Source organism: Equus przewalskii, chromosome 8 (genome assembly GCF_037783145.1).
Source record: "Equus przewalskii isolate Varuska chromosome 8, EquPr2, whole genome shotgun sequence".
NCBI classification, from domain to species: domain Eukaryota; kingdom Metazoa; phylum Chordata; class Mammalia; order Perissodactyla; family Equidae; genus Equus; species Equus przewalskii.
The window spans coordinates 12,811,009-12,829,461 of NC_091838.1; the positions used below are offsets into that span (position 1 = coordinate 12,811,009).

Sequence of the window (18,453 nt, forward strand, 5' to 3'; positions counted from 1 at the left end):
GCTGTTAGGATGGTCTTGTAGTAGTTTAGGGAAAGATATTGATATTCTTCACTAAGACACTGGCAAAGAGTATATACTGGAGGCTGGATCTGACGATCGTTTTTGAAGTTGAGTCAGTAGTTTGGTAATTGGGTGCAGGAGAGAGTGGAGAGAGAAATGGAGGAGACAAGGAAGACGACTCCGGGGTGTCTGGCCTGTAAGCCTGAGAAAATGGTGATGTCAGGAAGATTAGGAGGCAGGAAAGATTAGAGATGGGCCAAGTGAAATATTGAGTCTGAGTTTATAGGGGCTTAGACTAGGTGTGACAACAGAAATTACAAGGAACAGTTTTGAAGAATTGTTAAATAAGTCTTAGGAAGGCAAGGATAAACAAAGAAGCTAGTGAGGTTTTGAATCTGAATTAATGGAAGAATAATTGATGGAACTTTCTGAAGTATGAACTGATTTGGAGGAGAATGGAGGACACATTGTGGCAAAGTTGTTTGTTAAATACTATGATTTGAAAGACAAAAGAGCTATTCATTGAAAAATCATCTTAAAATCAGGTAAATGTATTAAAGATATATTTGAGGTGTATACTTTAAACTGAATCAGAATAAAGGAAAACTTAATCACTTTTAACACATATGTACATATTTTGAATTTCACGATTGTAAATATTTCCCAACTCTGTTTTGAAAAATTGAAAACCTACAGGAAAAATTGAGAGAGAAGTATAATGGATACTCATATATCTTTCAGATTTATTAATCATTAATTTATTTGCTACATTTACTTTATTTCTTGCTCCTTCTGTGTAAACATATACTTTTTCCTTGAAAAATCTGAAAATAAATTTCAGCTGTCGTGATATTTCACCTTTAAATGCTTGTGTATCGATCTTGTAAGACCAAAGACGTTCCTATACATAGCCACAATACTATCCTCACTCTAGAAGTTTAGCCTTGACTGAACATACTATTTAATGTATAGTCCCTAGTCAACTTTCCCTAGTAGTGCTCTGAATGCTCTTTATAGTTTTTTCTTCCCAGTACAAATTCAGTCAAGGGTCATACATTGTACTTTATCATGTTTTTTCATGTCTCTTTAGTGTCCTTTAATCTAGAACAGCCCCCTGCATTTCTTGTTTTGTCTTTTCCTTCAATGACATTGACATTTTTGAAGAGTTTAGGCCAGCTGTCCCATAGAATATACCATAATCTAAATCTGTCGGATTATTTCCCTATGATTTGATTCAGTTTAAACGTTTTGACCGAGAATACTGCATACTTCTCGTTGGATCATATCAGGAGGCACATGATGTCAGTTGTGTGATTATCAGTGATGCTAACTTTAATCACTTGGTTAAAGTATTTCCTACCTGATCTCCTTCCTGCAAAGATACATTGATTTTTTTGTAATTAATAGTGTTTTTAGGTTAGTACTTTGTATGCCTGCAAAGCAGCAGGCTATCTGTGGAGTAAACCAGTGGGTTGTGTATGTATCCTGTAACTTGATCCTAATTTTGAAGGTGAATAATAGGTTTTTGGGCTCATATGGAAATGTGGTGCGAATGGAATGTTAGGGTGTGCAAGGGGGAAGGGAGGGTGTGTAACAAAGATGGACGGGTAGAACTTTTGGGCCATGCCAGAATGGGAACAATCACACGTTTCTAACGGTCTTGGTTGGAGCGATGCCGTTGGATTTGCATTTTAGAAAGGAAGTTTTAGCAGCCATCACGTGGGAGATTATTATGTCTAAGATGAAGATGATGAAAGACTGCATCCCGTGCAGCAGTGTCACTGGCAGAGGAGAGAGATTTGAGAAATCTTTGTGAGGTTAAAATCGACAGAATTTGGTGACTGGCTAAATGTTGAATGTGGAGGATTGAGAGTTTCTTGGTGACATAATATTTAATGGGATTTCCTGAGTCACTGACTAGATTGTGCCAAGTATAAAGTTAAAGGGATTAGGTTTTGTAAAAGTGTTACAGAGACAGGGCCCTTTGGGTTCTCTTACAGTTTCTCTCCTTTTTGTATTTACTCTGTTGAGGACTATTTGAATGACATTAACAATATAATTCTATTTGGGAACGGATTTATTCTTGATTTATTCTACCCAAAATATACACTTGGAGCTGCCTTTGGACAGGATAGTACACAATTTGGCACTCTCTCTTAAAATTCTTTCACTAGGTAGAGTAAGATTTTTGTTGCAAATGATTTGTAAAGTTACCTCTAGCTCTAAAATTTTGATTCTATGGTGTCTGTTTTTCTCTCAGAGAACACATTTTATTTCCTGAAAAATTTTAATGTTTTCTTTGTCTCTTTATGTTTTTCCAAGATGTTCTCAGTGCAGCTGAGTCTTGGTGAGCAGACATGGGAATCCGAAGGGAGCAGTATAAAGAAGGCCCAACAAGCTGTTGCTAATAAAGCTTTGACTGAATCTACGCTTCCCAAACCAGTTCAGAAACCACCCAAAAGTAATGTTAATAATAACCCAGGTATGGCCCTGACTCGGTTCCTTCTGTTGCATTGTGTGTGTTCTGGATGTGCTGCTCTCTGTATTTTCCTTTGTATGCCAGGCCAGTTGTGTAATCAACAAGTCTTAAAGAACACACAAAAAGGACAGCTGAATAATAACTGAAGGGGAGAGAATGAAGAAGGTAATTGTAATTATTTTAAAAATTTGCTGTAATGGATACTCTAAAGGTGCATTATTTACCTTTTAAACGTTGACAAAAAGACACTTGAATACAAAGGACCAGAAAATATGACTGCATTTTTTTCCTAAAGTAAAGATAGAAATGATCAGTTTCTCTTTTTAAATATATAATATTTGATTTAATAATTAAAAATAGTTATTATTTTGGTTTAATAAAAAAGTATAAAATTCACCGTAAGCATCTTATTATGTTGTTTGTTGGTGTAGAAACTGTTGATAGAATCACTTAAACTTAGAACATTTATATGAAGCTTATTAAGAAACCCAAAATCCAAAAAAACCACCTGCGTGTTGTATACTGCTAAGTAATTGAGTGTTCTGATTTTAAGCTCCTAAGGATAATTTTCAAAAGTGGCTCTGATTGCATACACTACCACACAGCCATGTCTCTCTTGGGAAGAGGCAAACCTGCATTGGACATAGTACATGAATTCATAACAGCAAGATAATAATACTCCACACGTTTAGTGCCAGCCCTACATCCGTTTACTCATTCATTAACTTATTAATTCAGTTGGTTACCTTCTGAGCAATATTGCTTTAGGTATTTTTGTGATGGGATTTAAAAAAGACGTTTTGCCTGCCAACGTGACTCTCTAATCTATTTAATTATAGCCCACACGCTTGTGCCCGTAATCAAGTCAGACGCTTCTTTCTTTCTCCTGTGCCATTTGCTAGGTAGACGGCGTCTACTCTTTCGAGGGCCGCTCTTTCCAGAACTCCATGACTCTGCTCTTGTTAGTTCTTTTGCTTCTGTTCGGCTGATTCCAGTACTTATTAAGTAAGCTTAAACAAGCCAAAATCTTATAACAATAAAGAAAAAACTTATTCTATTCAGTTTGAAGTTGGTAAGAGGCTATCTACTTTTTCAATTTTTAAAAATCTCTTCAGGTTACTGGGTGATTATTAGTACTACACCACTACCTCTGTTTATTAAGCACATGCTTTTCTGTGAGGATTTTACAGTTGTATATGTGAAACACATAACTCAATGGTAAAGATTAAGTGCCAAGTGGTTATCAGTATTTTAAGTAATGATAAACATGGACTGACATAGTTGAGGTAAAATATGGACGTTGAATGGAGAACAGGCAGGTATAGAGGAGAGGAAAGAATATTCTAGGCTGAGGGAATACTGTGAGGAAAGGCATTGAACTAGGACTCTGGGCAGTGGGTTTGCTAAAAAAATCTTTTTTGGCAGGGAAAGATCTGCCCCGAGCTAATATCTGTTGCCAACCTTCCTCTCTCTCTCTCTCTTTTTTTTTTCCTCCCCAAAGCCCCAATAAATAGTTGTATATTCTAGTTGTAAGTCCTTTTAGTTCTTCTCTGTGAGCTGCCACTGCAGCATGGCTACCGACAGATGAGTGGTGTGGTTCCGTGCCTGGGAACCAAACCCAGGATACCAAAGTGGAGCGTGCCGAACTTAACCACTAGGTCGTCAGGGCTGGCTCTAAGAAATTTTTTCATAGATGGGTTTTAGAGCAGATAAGTGACTAGTAAGAGATAGAATGGAGATGTAGTTAGTGGATTGTGATGGACTTGAATGCCAGCTTTAGGTTGAATTTTATCTACAGTTTGGAGGATTAATATTTACGAGCTGATGAATGATGTGTTTAAAAGCATTTTAGGAAATTCACTGACATGTGAATGGAAAGTGGAAAACACTGAAAAGCAAAATCAGGAAACCGTGGCCACAGTTTATGGGTGAAGAAGGAATAAAAGAAACTCACGTGCACTGAGTACTCTGCGCCCTGCTCTGCGAGAGTATTGGTGTGGCAGTTGGAATGGAGCAGAAGGACAGTGTTGCTGATCCAGTGGTTGAAACCATGGTGGTGAACGAGCCCTCCAGGGCATACAGTGTGAAGCAGGAGCAGCCTGTGCTGATCCCTGAGAAGTCTGCTTTAGAGGGTTATAGCGGGAGGTTAACAGAGGAGTCAGAGGAAGGAGACTGGGGAAAGTCTGAAAGGCCAGTGGAGATAAGAGTTTCCCCCGTTGAATGTTGCAGTGAGCTGAGAGAATGAATAGGTTTTGGGGGGTAAACTTTTAAAATAGAGTGTAATATTATGGGTTGTGCATGTCTTCGTGTGTAAATCAAATCAGAGGATGAATTAAGCCAGAAGTTGATGAACATACACAAAAGACAGATGTCTTAGCTGCTGTTTTTGCCTCACAACCTTCTATTCCTAGATCTGTTGGGAGAGATGAGACCTAGTCAGGCTCCACATTTATCAGTTAGATGCAATAAAGAAACCAACACAGTTTTGGCCAGCTTGGATAGTGAATTGCAGCAACAATTAAACGATGTTCTTGAGAGAATTTCCCTAGACATTCAACTGGAACAGCTTCATCCATTCTCTTACCTATAAGCCATTTATTGTATTTTATTTTTTATTTATTTTGTTTTTGAGGAAGATTGGCCCTTAGCTAACATCTGTTGCCAGTCTTCCTCTCATGTCCCCCGCCCCCCTTTCTCCCCAAAGCCCCAGTACATAGTTGTATATCCTAGTTTCAAGTCATTCTAGTTCTTCTTTGTGGGATCCTGCCACAGCATGGCTTGATAAGCCGTGCTTAGGTCTGCATCCAGGATCTGAACTGGCGAACCCAGGGTGGCTGAAGTGGAGTGCACAAACTTAACCACTCAGCCACGGGGCTGGCTCCCCTATAAGCCATTTTTAAGTGATTTTTGACTTACCCAATTTGGAGACCCAAACATTCAGCTCACTGCTTAATTCAACATTAAATTTTATTATTCTGTTTTGCCCTATATGTTTACCCTTGTGTTTAAGTTCCTTTTATTTTTTAATTTCAACAATACAAGAGTCAAGATGACCAAAAGCCCCATACGTAGCCCAGACAGATGGTGCTTGCCTAGAGCCCCAGCTCTGTGGGAAGCTGAGGCAGGACGATCTCTTGAGCCCAGGAGTTCTGGACTGTAGTGTGCTGTGCCAGTCGGGTGTCTGCACTAAGTTTGGCATCAGATAGTGACCTCCTGGGAGCAGGGGACCACCAGGTTGCTTAAGGAGGAGTGAACCAGCCCAGGTCGGAAACAGCAGGTCAAAACTGCTGTGCCGATCAGCAGTGGGATCAGGCTGTGAATAGCCACTGCACTCCAGCTGGGGCAACATAGCCAGACTCCATCTCTTTTGCCCCTCCCTGATTTAGGATATCCTGTGTGTCTAAATAAATAAATAAGGAAGGAAGGGAAGCACGGAGGGAGAGAAGGAGGAAAATTAAGTAAAAGTTTGCCATTTTCCAAGTTCATACTTAAAAAAAATGCATACACAATAAATACATAATACATAATGTCAAACAATATCATTTTCCCCTCTCATTGTATGAGAGCTCTCCACGTCATTGTCACCATATAGTATCTTCAGCTTTCACAATTTTTAGCTGTTGTTCTGGTGGTATAGTAGTAGTTCATGGTGGTTTTAATTTGCATTTCCTTAATAACTAAGAAGGTGAGCACCTTTTCATATGCCTGATGTAGCATGCCAATTGCAATATGTTTCTCATTAAAAAAACTGCATTGTCTGTTTTTTAAGTTTTTCTATTTTTTTATTGACTTGTAGGGTTCTTGTATATTCTGGAGTTATATCTTTTGTCAGATATGTGTATTGCAGATATTTTTCCATACTCCTAATGGTGCGTTTTGATGAACAGAAATTCTTTATTTTAATGAAGTCTAATTTATTAGTCTTTTCCCTTATGGTTAGTGCTTTTTTGTGTACTGCTTAAGACATTTTTGTCTCCCACAAAAGTTATGAAGATAACCTCATAATATTTTTAGAAGCTTTGTTGTCTTATCTTTTAAATTTACATTTACAATCTGTTAAGAATTGAGGTTTACATATGATGTGAGTTTGGATTCGAGACTTTTCTTCTTCTTTTTGATATGTAGATATTCAATTAACTGAGCACCATTTATTGAAAAGATAGTCCATTTTCCTCTGCACTGCAGGGAGGGGGGGTTTAGTCCTGACTTCATACGAGTAGAAGGGTCTTAAATAGTAGTTATATCCCAGAGAGGAGTTAAATTCATTTACAGCGTGGCTATTCTGCCACTTAATTAAGAATGTATCATAGAAGTATTTAGTTTTTTCCTTCCTTTATTTTATTTTATTTTCTAACTTTTTTGGGAAATAATTTCAGATTTATATAAACTTTGTAGAAAGAGTACATAGAGCTTCCATGTACCCTTCTCCCGGATTCCCCAATTGTTAACATTTCTGAACCATTTGAGAATAAGTTGTGGACATGATGTCCCGTTACCCCTTCAATGTGTGTTTGCTAAGAACATAGACACTCTCCTGTCAGGAAGTTAACATTGACCTGGTGTCACCATGTGATCCACAAACTCCATTCACATTTCATTGATTGTCCCAGTAACGTCCCTTGTAGGTCTAGGATCTAATCAGGATCATATACTCATCCTTTCTCTTCATTCCACTTCAATATGGAACAGTTCCTCAGTCTTCTTTGTCTTTTAGGGCCATGACATTTTTGAAGAGTACAGACCACATTGTTTGTAGAATGCCCTTCACTTGAGTTTTTCTGGTGTTTCCTTATGATTTATGCATTTTATCATGAATATCACAGAAGTGACCTGAGCTAATCTCAGTGTTTCATTTCAGGAGACACACGATATTGATTTGTCTCATTAGTGATGACTTCTGTCACTTGGTGAAGAGTATGTCTGCCAGGTTTCTCTGTTGTGAAGTTAATTAATAAATGTTTTATTATTAAATACTGAGTAATAAGTATTTTTTGAGGAGATACTTTGAGACTATATAAACATTTTGGCCTCATCAAACTTTCTTTCACCCACCAGATTTGGCATCCATTGATGATTCTTGTCTGAATCAATTATTATTCTGAAGATTGCCAAAGACTGAATTTTTTGTGAGTGTGGCTTAAAACAACAGTAATGTATTCTTTCTCAAGGGAGGACTTTTTTTTTTTTTTTTTTAAAGATATTTTATTTTTTCCTTTTTCTCCCCAAAGCCCCCCGGTACATAGTTGTGCATTCTTCGTTGTGGGTTCCTCTAGTTGTGGCATGTGGGACGCTGCCTCAGCGTGGTCTGACGAGCAGTGCCATGTCCGCGCCCAGGATTCGAACCGACGAAACACTGGGCGGCCTGCAGCGGAGCGCGCGAACTTAACCACTCGGCCACGGGGCCAGCCCCTCAAGGGAGGACTTTTTAATTCCAATATTCTTTTTAGAGTTATTAGTTGGCATTCTACCCAAGAGCTTTCTCATCCCCCTCATTTTTCTGTTTGTTCGTTTATTTACATCACTATAGACTCTTGGATTCCTGTTTTACTTAGGGGCTTATAATCAATCGATTATTTATTTATTTATTTATTTATTTTTATTGGACCTGAGCTAACATCTGTTGCCAATCTTCCTCGTTTTTTTTTTTTCCTCCCCAAAGCCTCAGTACCTAGTTATATATCCTAGCTGTAAATTCTTCTAGTTCTTCTATGTGGGATGCCACCACAGCATAGCTTGATGAGCGGTGAGTAGGTCTGTGCCCAGGATCTGAACTGGCCAACCTCGGGCTGCTGAAGTGGAGCATGTGAACTTAACCACTATGCCACTGGGCCAGCCTCACAGTCATTTATTTTGATTCTCAACTTGTCCCAGATTTGGCCTGTGGTATGACCCCTTCAGGTTGACTCCTGTGTCCTTCTGATGTTTCTTCATCATTTTTTGGGAGCACTTCATATTTTCTGGCACAATAAGATGTTCCTAGGCCATCTTGTATTTTCCTTGCCCTGACCGTGGTGCCAGCCATTTCTCTAGGGAGCCCTAGTTGGTTGATTAATCAGTTCATTCTTTCAACGAGTATTTATTGAGTAACTACGATGTTCCAGGGGCTATTCTAACTTCCTACAAAGCTGTTTCCTCAAGTGTTAGTAATATGTTGCTCCTTGAAGACTAATTGTGGTATTTTTCTTTCACCTGTCATGTAATAGGAATCCACAGTTGTAGTTATGTATATTTGTATAATTAATTAGCCTTTTTATATTTATCACTGATAAATTTAGAAATTTTCTTTAATGTGTCTAAAACCCACTAAAAACTGTTTGTTTACAGTGTCACCTTTGTAGCCATACAACACATGCGGGTTCCTATGTACTGATTATCTTTCTGCAACCTGAGTCCAACTGTCACATGCTGAAAACACTGGTACTTAGCACTACCTGGAGGCGTCTCATGGTTCGAAGTTACCCTTTAAGTGTTTCTGTGAAAGCATTCTTGTGCGAGTAGAGGCTGTGTAAGTGGAGATGTCAGTCTCCTTTAGGAAGTGGATGGAGATACTTCGCTCTAAGAGTTGAAACCTTCTCAGCATAGTTTGTGCTTTTCTGCTTCTCTTCTGCTCTCATTCACGAAGACTAGTTTCTAGTGTTTCTATGAAGAAAATATACTGCGGCCTTACTTTCTAATGAGGGATTTATATGAGATTATTTATTTCTTTAAACGATATGAATACAAACTTTTACCTAGTTTAAAATCCCATTTTGGTATGGATGGAAGATATGTTGTGTTCTTCCAGTGCGTTAAAATCACTTCACTGGTGATTTTAAAACATAGTAGTTTCCTGTTCATTGCCATACTTAATGGATGAGGCCTTTCAAGCTTTTTTTTCCTTTCCTCTTTTTCCCAGTTTAACTTTATGCTATTTGTGTCTGTGTGATTATTGCAAAGTAGAATGCAGAATGACATAAATCTTACAACTGATGAACATGTTGTTAAACTGAAATCTTTATGGAATACAAGAAATTTAAACTTTTAAAGGTATAGATTGCTCTTTGGTGTTAAAAAAATCTTTGGAAAACTGTTAGGCAATTTCTAATAAGGTTAAACATAAGCCTACTCTAACACCTAGCAGTTCCACTACTGGATATATACCCAAATGATTATATATCAAGAGAAATAAGTGTCTGTATCCAGTAAAAGACTTATTAAATAAGTGTTCAAGGTGGCTTTATACTTAATTGTCCCAAACTGGAAACAACGCAAATGTTCCATCAACAGCAGAATAGATAAACTGGTATATTCATTCAGTGGAATGCTATTCATTGCTAAAGAAGTCTGAAATATTGACCTAGTCAACAAAATCATTATGTCGAGTGAAAGACGCAAGACAAAATAATACATATTCAGATTTGAATAACAGACAAAACTAGTTGATGGTGATAGAAGTCAGAATAGATAACTTGGGGAGGTGTGTATTGACTGGAAGAGGCGTGAAGGAACTTTCTGGGTGATGGAAATGTTGTCATCTTGATCTGGATGGTGGTCACAGAAGTGTTTACATGTGTAATAATTTATGGAGCTGTGTGCTTAAGGTTTGTGCATTTTACTTATTATCCCTCCGTAAAATACTGTAAAACAGAAAGAAAGAAAAGAGAATCCCTTTATGTTTGACTTTCTCTTCCTCGGCCCTGGTGCATTTATTAAATTAGGGGTGTAGACTAATTGGACTTACTCTTCAATATATTAACTTTTCTTTGCTGTTTTTCTTAGCCTTATCCTTTTCTTTTCTGCCCCCTTTATTTTTCCCTTCTTCTTAACCTTGGTTTAGCTCCTGTTCTTATTATATTCTTCAGTGGTTTCACATAAATTCGTTAGAAGTGAGACATGAAATGAGCAGTTGATTGAGTGCTGATGGATTGCTTGTGACCTGGCTCCAGGTGTGCATTTGCGTCAGGCTCTCCCACCCCTCGCCTGGTACTTGATGCCAGTCCCAATTTATCTGCTGCAATAAATGGAGCCATTTTTGTATGTGCTGAATGGAGTGTTAAATGTATGGTACAGAAGGCACAATTCAAATGAAATAGCACAGAATTTATATTGACAATAAATTTTACTTTCTATAAAAGCTTTAGATTCATTTTTGTGATTTGTTATGTGGGACGTATGCTCTTTCTTAAATGACCTCTTTTGGTACTTAAACTAACTCGGTGTAATTTTCCATTGTATGTTATTTATTATGGAATTTTTCAAACTTTCACAAAAGTATAACATAGTGAACATCCCTGTACCTGTCACTATGGTGTCCACATGTGGTGGCCATGTTTGTTTCTTGTCTCTTTCTGAATTATTTTGAAAGAAATCTCACATATATCACCTCATCCATAAATGCTTCAGTATGTATCTTTAAAGATTATCTACAGAAAAATATTACTTAGAGTTACTTTGTCCTGTTGTTGATTATAGGAAAAAACTCAAAACTTATTTCCATTAGGTAATTCCAAGAATTAATGATGACCCTATTCATTGCTAACTTTAGTTGCTTGGTTATCAAAGCATAAATAAAAATATTCACAGAGGATAATATTTCTAATGATTAAATAATTGTAAGCTTTCTGGGGTAAGTAGCATTTATTACTTTCTTTATAATATCCAAACTAAGCAATCTATGAATCTCCTGTTTGCCTTGTTTTAAAGTAGTATGACAATAAAGTTGAATTTTTGCTCACTAATGTACAGAAAATGTTGCAAGAACCCCAAAGAGATTTCGTTAGAAACAGTTTTCCTGTTGATGTAGCTTGTTTATGCGCCCCCTTGGAAAATCATACAGACGGACCATCCACTCCCACTTTTTCCCATGGTCGTTATGAGTATATAAATGTAGCTTGCATGACGTCTTTTGGAAATATTTCACTTGTGGGCCTTTGTTCTTTCTTGAACAGGTAGTATAACTCCAACCGTGGAACTGAATGGGCTTGCTATGAAAAGGGGAGAGCCTGCCATCTACAGGCCGCTGGATCCAAAGCCTTTCCCCAATTACAGAGCCAACTACAACTTTCGGGGCATGTACAATCAGAGGTTTGTATGTCTCCTTTGCTTTTGTTCTTATTTATTATTTTATGCATATTGTGAAAGTTTCTCAGACCCAGAGTATTTTCATTGTAAAGAAAATTCACGTCAGGCATTTTGCATGGAATTTAGATAAATCAGGCTCACAAGGGAAAACAACTGGTCTTTAGCAACTGGTTGTACTGAGTGCCGAGAGCCCTATATTTGTCTCCGGCAGGACCACATTTTAAAATCATTTCCCAGCTGACTTGCTCATTTACTCACCAAGCAGATGCTTAGCTTCAGTAGCGTTTTTCTTAATTTGTCCTAATACTTTACAAACACGAGTGTTTATAATTTATAGGAATTTGTTAGAAGGATTTACTAAGTCTTTCTGCACATTGCATAATTTTGTGATAGTTAACAAATGTAACAGAATTTTCCGTAAAAGCATGGCAGAATTTTAAAAAAAGGCTTTTCTTTGATCATTTATAAAAATCGTGTAACTCATTGTAGAGAATGTGGAAAATGCAGAGAGTTAAAAAGAAAATATAATTAACAATCCCAGAATTAAGCACCTTTAATATTTTGATGTACTTAACATTCTGTTTATTCTTTGCATACCAATGTATTTAACCAATTTGAAGTTATCCTTTGTATGCAGTTTCTGTAGTCCTTAATTTAGGTGTAATGTATGAGTGGTAAAATGCACAAATCTTAAATGTACATCTTGATGACTTTATTGTTTTATTGGAGCATATCTGTATTTCTACTTTACGTGGTGACTCTTTGCATATGTATATCCTTGTGTGATCACCACCTGATCAGGAGCAGAGCCTTTCCGTGACTCCTGCGAGTTTCCTCAGACCCCTTTGCACTTGACCCTTCTCCTCCCAGAAGTGACCCTTTTCTAGCATCACAGATTAGCTTTCCTGCCGTTGAACTTCATATCAGTAGACTCGTAAAGGGTTCACTCTTGTGTGTCTGGCTTTCTTCACTTCATATAAGTGTTTTCTTGTTTTGTTTGTTTGCTTTTGACTTGAGATTCTTATGTTGCCTCTATCTGGGTTTTGCCCTTTTTTATTGCTGAAAACTGTTCCTTTGTATGAATATATCATAATTTGTTCATTTTGTATATGCAATATTGCCCTCCTTTTACTCAATATACTTATAATTTTTCATATCTTTAAGTAACCTTTGAAAAATACTTTTGATGGCTATATAATGCTTTATATGGCTAAGGTATATAAACAGGTTTAATGAAATTCCTTATGAAGGAATACTTCATAAGTGTGTAAACAAAGTATGCCTGTTTTTGATCATCTAGGTTGTTTCCCCTTTTTTTGGACAATTATAAGTAATGTAGCAGTAAACAATCTTTATGTTCACATTTTAGTTCACGTCACTGATTATTTCCTTAAGATAGATTACTATAAGGGGAATAGTGGGTTAAAAAGAATAATGTATTGTCTGGTTATGTTAAAGTTGGTACTAATTTCTTATAGTATATTCCGTACCATTCTGACAACACTGAATCTAAAACACATTGTCTTGTTTGATAGTTAAAAAGAGGAATGTTTTGGGGCTGTCCCGGTGGTATAGTGGTTAAGTTAGTGTGCTCCGCTTCTGTGCCCCGGGGTTTGCAGGTTTGGATCCTGGGCATGGACCTACACACCGCTCATCAAGCCATTCTGTGGCAGCATTCCACATATAAAATAGAGGAAGATTGGCACAAATGTTAGCTCAGCAACAGTCTTCCTCAAGCAAAAAGTGGAGGGTTAGCAACAGATGTTGGCTCAGGGCCAATCTTCCTCACCGGCCCCCCCCCCCCGCCCACAAAAAAAGTGGAATGTTTTAATGTTTTGGTTTTATTGATTGCTTGTGAGACTGAACAGTTTTTCAAGTATTTATCTGCCTCCTCTGGTCTTTGTGGTGATGTCCCTTGTCCACAAGATAGCTGACACCTCTCTTGCCCTGCAGAAACTTGCAGTTAATGGCTTGTAGTCCATTTTTTCCTGTCGGGTAATGCTTCCAGAGAGTATTTACCATTTGCCCCTTGCTGTCTTGGACTAACCCCTCAGCTCCCCTTGGTTCCCTGGGATGATGTTCCTTTCCTGTCCTCTCCTGTAGCATCTCCTCTTCTGACTGTGGAGCATCCAGTGGCAGGCTTACCAGCTCTCAGCTTGGTGTCCTCACCACATAAAAGGCGAGAGGGATGTAACATTTCTCTCATAGTCGCTTTACTTTCTCTTTTCCTGTATAACATGCCCATTGCCTTTCTTGTCAGCCTGAGGTTACCTAATATAAATGAAATGATTTGCCCTCTTAAGCACAATAGAGATGTTTGGTCACCCAAGTCAGGAACACCTTGTCTATTTTATACTTGCAAGATATTTTACTTTTAATGCACTATAATGGATAGACTCAGGAGGATATTATATTTAAATGTTTGTGGTATTTTGATATCCAAAGTCCTTTATTGAAATTTTGCTGGAGTTTTGATTGGTGAATTTATCACTTTTAAATGAAAGAAATCTGGTGCTAAAGCAAGGAAAAATCAGACAATAATTTCTGTCCTCACGGAGCTCACGTTCTAATAGGGGAGGCGGTCAGTGGGTGGGAGGCAGTTACTTGGTGACAGGTGACTTTCCATAAAGACCTAAAGGAAGAGATGGAATGAGCAGTGCCAATGTCCTGGAGAGGGAGCATTCCAGGCGAGCCCCACGGCCCGTACACAGCCGTGCGGTGGGGGATGTGCCTGGCGTGTCGATGCCTCCCCCAGGACGCAGTATGGCGGGAACAGAGGGAGCCAAGGGCGACAGGAGTTGGTATGTGTTTGGGTTTGATTTTTTTTTCTGTTAAGAATGTTGACATTTTTTCCTTTGTTGGCAATTTGTGGTTTCAAGATTCCATACTTGTCATGAGGGGCGCAAGAATTTTATCTATGACTTCTCAAAAGGGTTGTGCCTTAGGCCATTCCCATTTAATGGATAAAGTGAACATCCCTTCAGATGTTTGGAGAATCTTTAGAATTTTCTGTGATCACAAAAAGGGTAAAAGAAAAAAAAAAATAGGGAAGTACTGGTAAGCTGCCAGGCTGTGTTTCAACTTAAAAGCTCTCTGCTCACAAAAGGGCAAACCTAGCCATTGCTCATTAGGCTGTTAAAATTGGATTTCACATACGACCTTAATTTGCAGATGACAACACCTCAATGTGTTACAGGGAATTTGGAACCGAAGACCGGAGGAGACTCTCCTCTCCTTGTCAGACTCCAAATGAATTAGTAGCTTCTTAACGAGGCAAGGAATGAAAGGTAGAGAAGTCTAAGAAACAGATATCATTTAGAAGGATTTTTGAAAAGGTCCTTTCATTTCCTACTTAACATAATATTAAGTAATAATTAGATATTGCTCATGCTGGTTTTTTATCTGTTGTTTTCTGACTTGAACTCCTTCAGCGGTCTAAGGAGGAGCTCATAACAAGCCCGTTTTCCCCGCTGCCCTGTTTTATGATGGCTGGAGAAACAGCGATTTATCCGTGAGCAAACTGTGGGTACGACCTGGATCCTGAAGTAGCTGTCTCCTTTGTTACACCCAAGATATTTGAAAATGAGTACATCCAGTTACATCTTTCTCTTCTCGTTTAGGGTACTGTTCACTAACAGTTGTAAAGTTGAAAGCTTACAAAATTTATATGGCAAAGTGCAAGATGTAAAGATTAGAGAACGTGTTTTTGTTCTCCCATCTTTGTTATAAAAAATTATATACTTTATCTCAAGGAAAGAAAGGCTGAAATCAGGCCTCCTGCAGTTGTGTGCATTCGCAGATGAAGGAAGCATCTTTGCTTGGCTAATGCCAGGAAGCCCCGCTCTGCTGACACAGACCGCCAGAGGGCCCCCACTCGCACTGCATTATGTGCCAGCGGGACTGTTTGCTCCCTGTGATGGGGATGCCTCTTGGGGAGATCGTCAGGTGTGGTTGGATGTAGGGCTACAGTGTGGTTTTTCCTCGGTTTTCGTTTCTCTCTTTCTAGCTCTTGTCCCATTTTTCCTCTGCTTGACTTTATTTTCAAAGAAGCTCACTTCCGTTTGCTGTATGTCCTACGTTGCATAGTCCTTAGACTTCTGGTAGTACAAGGAGCAAGTTTTTGTTTTTGGTAGTTCTTAGAAAAGTCCCAAGAAAAACTTTGAGTAGAATGTCCATCCCCGATTTTGTCATTCAGACTGGATTTGGGGTCTGGGGAGACTTTAACTGGCCAAGCTTGAGTTTGTGCCCAGCCTATGCAGAGCACAATTATTTTATAGAATGGTTCCCTAAAGGCAAAGATTCTGAGGGAGAATCGTTTCCATTACATAAATCAGAACATTTGGTTCAAATCCTGGTTCTGATGCTTTCAGCTGTATGATCTTGGGCAAGAAACTGGACCTCCCTTAGATAACATAGAGATAATAATACCAAATGAAAGGACTTTTAGCAAACATTTATTGAATGCCTACCGTTTACCACATGTTGTATTAGAGTAGATACTTTGATGAAAAACAGTCTAGCAGACTCAGAGTCTACTAGAAGAGGAAGACAATGGAAAGAAACAGGAAGAGAGTGATAGATGTGTCCATATGGTGCTATGGAAACATTGAGAATAAGCACCTGGCTCAGATCTGGGAATTGAAGAAGCCTCTCAGAAGGAATTCACGCTTGAACTGAATCTTCAAGTTAACTGGATGTTAGCGAGGGAAAGAAGGTAGAAGGTAAGGAAAGCAATCTTGACCTTGGGAACAATGGCAAGGAATCCTGAGAAGTTTAGTTAGTTCATGGTCTTTCAAGCAATCTGCTATGCCTGGAATGAAAAGGCTGAAGTTCAGGCAGGGTGCTGATGTGGATGTCCTCAAGTGACATGCCGAGAGGTTGAGATTTTACCCTCAAGGTGATTGCGAGCTGAGGTGATTTTAAACTGAGGGATAAAATAATTGGAGATCTGTTTTAGGAATATTGCTTTGGCAGTGTGTGGAAAATAGTTGGATAGGCTTAAAATTCAAGGGAGACAGGTGAATTACAAGGATGTTGTAGTTTAGGCTTAACGTGGTGAGAGCTTGAACCAGTGAAGGTGGCGAGGAGGGGACAGTGTGTAGATGTTTAGAAGGTGGCCTTGATCGCACCTGGGGATTGATTGGAGGGGTGTGTAAAGGATAACTTTCACATGTCTAGATCACTGGGGATCCTGTTCACAATGAGAGGAGTTGGAGGAGATCTTTGGAAAGATGAGCAATTCAGTTTTGACTATGCTGAGTTTAAATTGCTTAATGAGATATTTAGGAGGAGTCCATTTTATCTCTGTTTAAAGTCTCAACGAGGGGTGTGTGAAGGTTATCTTTGCCTTTGAGAGTTTGTTGCAAGTACATATGGCAAGAGGAACTTCAGGGTCCAGAGCTTCTGGAATAGGGATGTGTAATATATCTTGCAGAAAATGACTTTGTTTAGGATACGCCCTGAGTTTGAGTGACCCATCTATTCTTCGTTCATCTAGGATTTGTACTTCCTTCGTACAAGGTTTTGGTGATATTGGTTTCATCATTCAATCTGGAACATCCTCATGGCATACATCCATGCCAGGCACCCCTGTCCTCAGGCGTGGTTGGTATATTTTATGTCAAGACAATATTTGTCTAATGTATCCATTTCCTGGTCCACTCACCTGTATCTAGGTTAGTAAAGGTGTTTTCTGTTCACATGTGTGGTATGAGTCATAGCAAATTAAACGAGGAAAGAGTTTGTACTGTTTTGCTGAAAGGTTGTTAGTTCCTCACGATCTCTTCCTATTGCCCTAGGAAATAAGTCTGTGAGACTTGGAGAACTTTATGGACAGCTATAGCTATCAGTAGAAACTTGATAGAGTGAGACAAGTTTTTTGAAGTATCTGAACTGATTTTTTTCATTATGTTAATTATCAGTAAAACTAGAAATAACCAAGATTTTAGTTTATGGAATAGCTTGTTTATTATAATTTGAAGTTATTTTATATATGCTAATGACTAGCTACTAATTATTGTGATTTTGGTGTGCTGTTTATTTTGAGCTTGTTTGAAGTGTCAGTATAAGCATTCTTCACCAGTTTGTAATGCCCTTTTAAAAAGCATGTTGGAAAGTGGAACAGTCGAGAAACTTTAAATATGTTTGTAGCAGTAGTGGTAGGAACTGTTATAAACCTACAGTTTTGCTTTCTGCCACCAGATGGTGCTCATGTACTGATAAAACAACATATAGACTAGGTGAGTTCACTTTGGTTAGTATTCCAAGACCGGTGGTTAACTGATAAATGAGAGGTTAAACTATACAATATTTGCCCTTTCTTTGCCCTAATAATATGTCAGTTTCGTATGCTTCATCTTAAAGGAGAAAGTCAGCCAAGTACACAACTTTAAAGCCTCTTGGATAAATGAAATAAATGTGAAGTGGTGAAAAGCAGGGATTCATTCTCATAGTTATATATAATGTTGCCTTTTGTCTATTACAGCCTTTGGTTTAGGGAATATATTCTTTTCTATTTTGTCATATGCTTTATACATGGAATGTATATCAGAACTTTTTAAAATGATATTTCTTTTCAAAATGATATTTCTTCTGGAGACTATCACTTTATAGAGCAGGTCTAGAACTGAAAGAAAAGAAAGGGTACAAGACAAAGTTTTTAATATTTTCACATAGGATTACATTAATTAAATTAAGAATGTTTTTCATTTGGGGGAAAAAAATCTAAACCCACAATAAAGAATTTGAATAGGTTACTGAAGCAAAGATGAGGGAGAATGAACTGGAATATGAAGCCAGGGAATCAGAGAGCCGGGGAGATGATTTCAGGGTAAATGAAGATTATTCTGAGTCAGGAGCTCTTGTCTTAGGCAGGCTGTGTTTAAGATGAAGAATAGGAACTAGTGGACATTGTA

General features: G+C 38.2%; 1 protein-coding gene across 50 annotated transcripts in view; it reads left to right on the forward strand.

Annotated features, from left to right (window-relative positions):
- Positions 1–18,453, forward strand: part of STAU2 (staufen double-stranded RNA binding protein 2) — a 298,560-nt gene that overhangs the window by 39,395 nt on the left and 240,712 nt on the right. For all 50 annotated transcript variants that reach the window (XR_011543351.1, XR_011543354.1, XR_011543356.1 and 47 more), the window contains 2 exons: positions 2,323–2,482; positions 11,407–11,542. Coding sequence is in view for 41 of the 50 variants with exons in the window: in XM_070631483.1 (XP_070487584.1) it covers positions 2,323–2,482; positions 11,407–11,542 (296 nt within the window). In the remaining 9 variants the exon portion in view is untranslated. The remainder of the gene's footprint in view (positions 1–2,322; positions 2,483–11,406; positions 11,543–18,453) is intronic.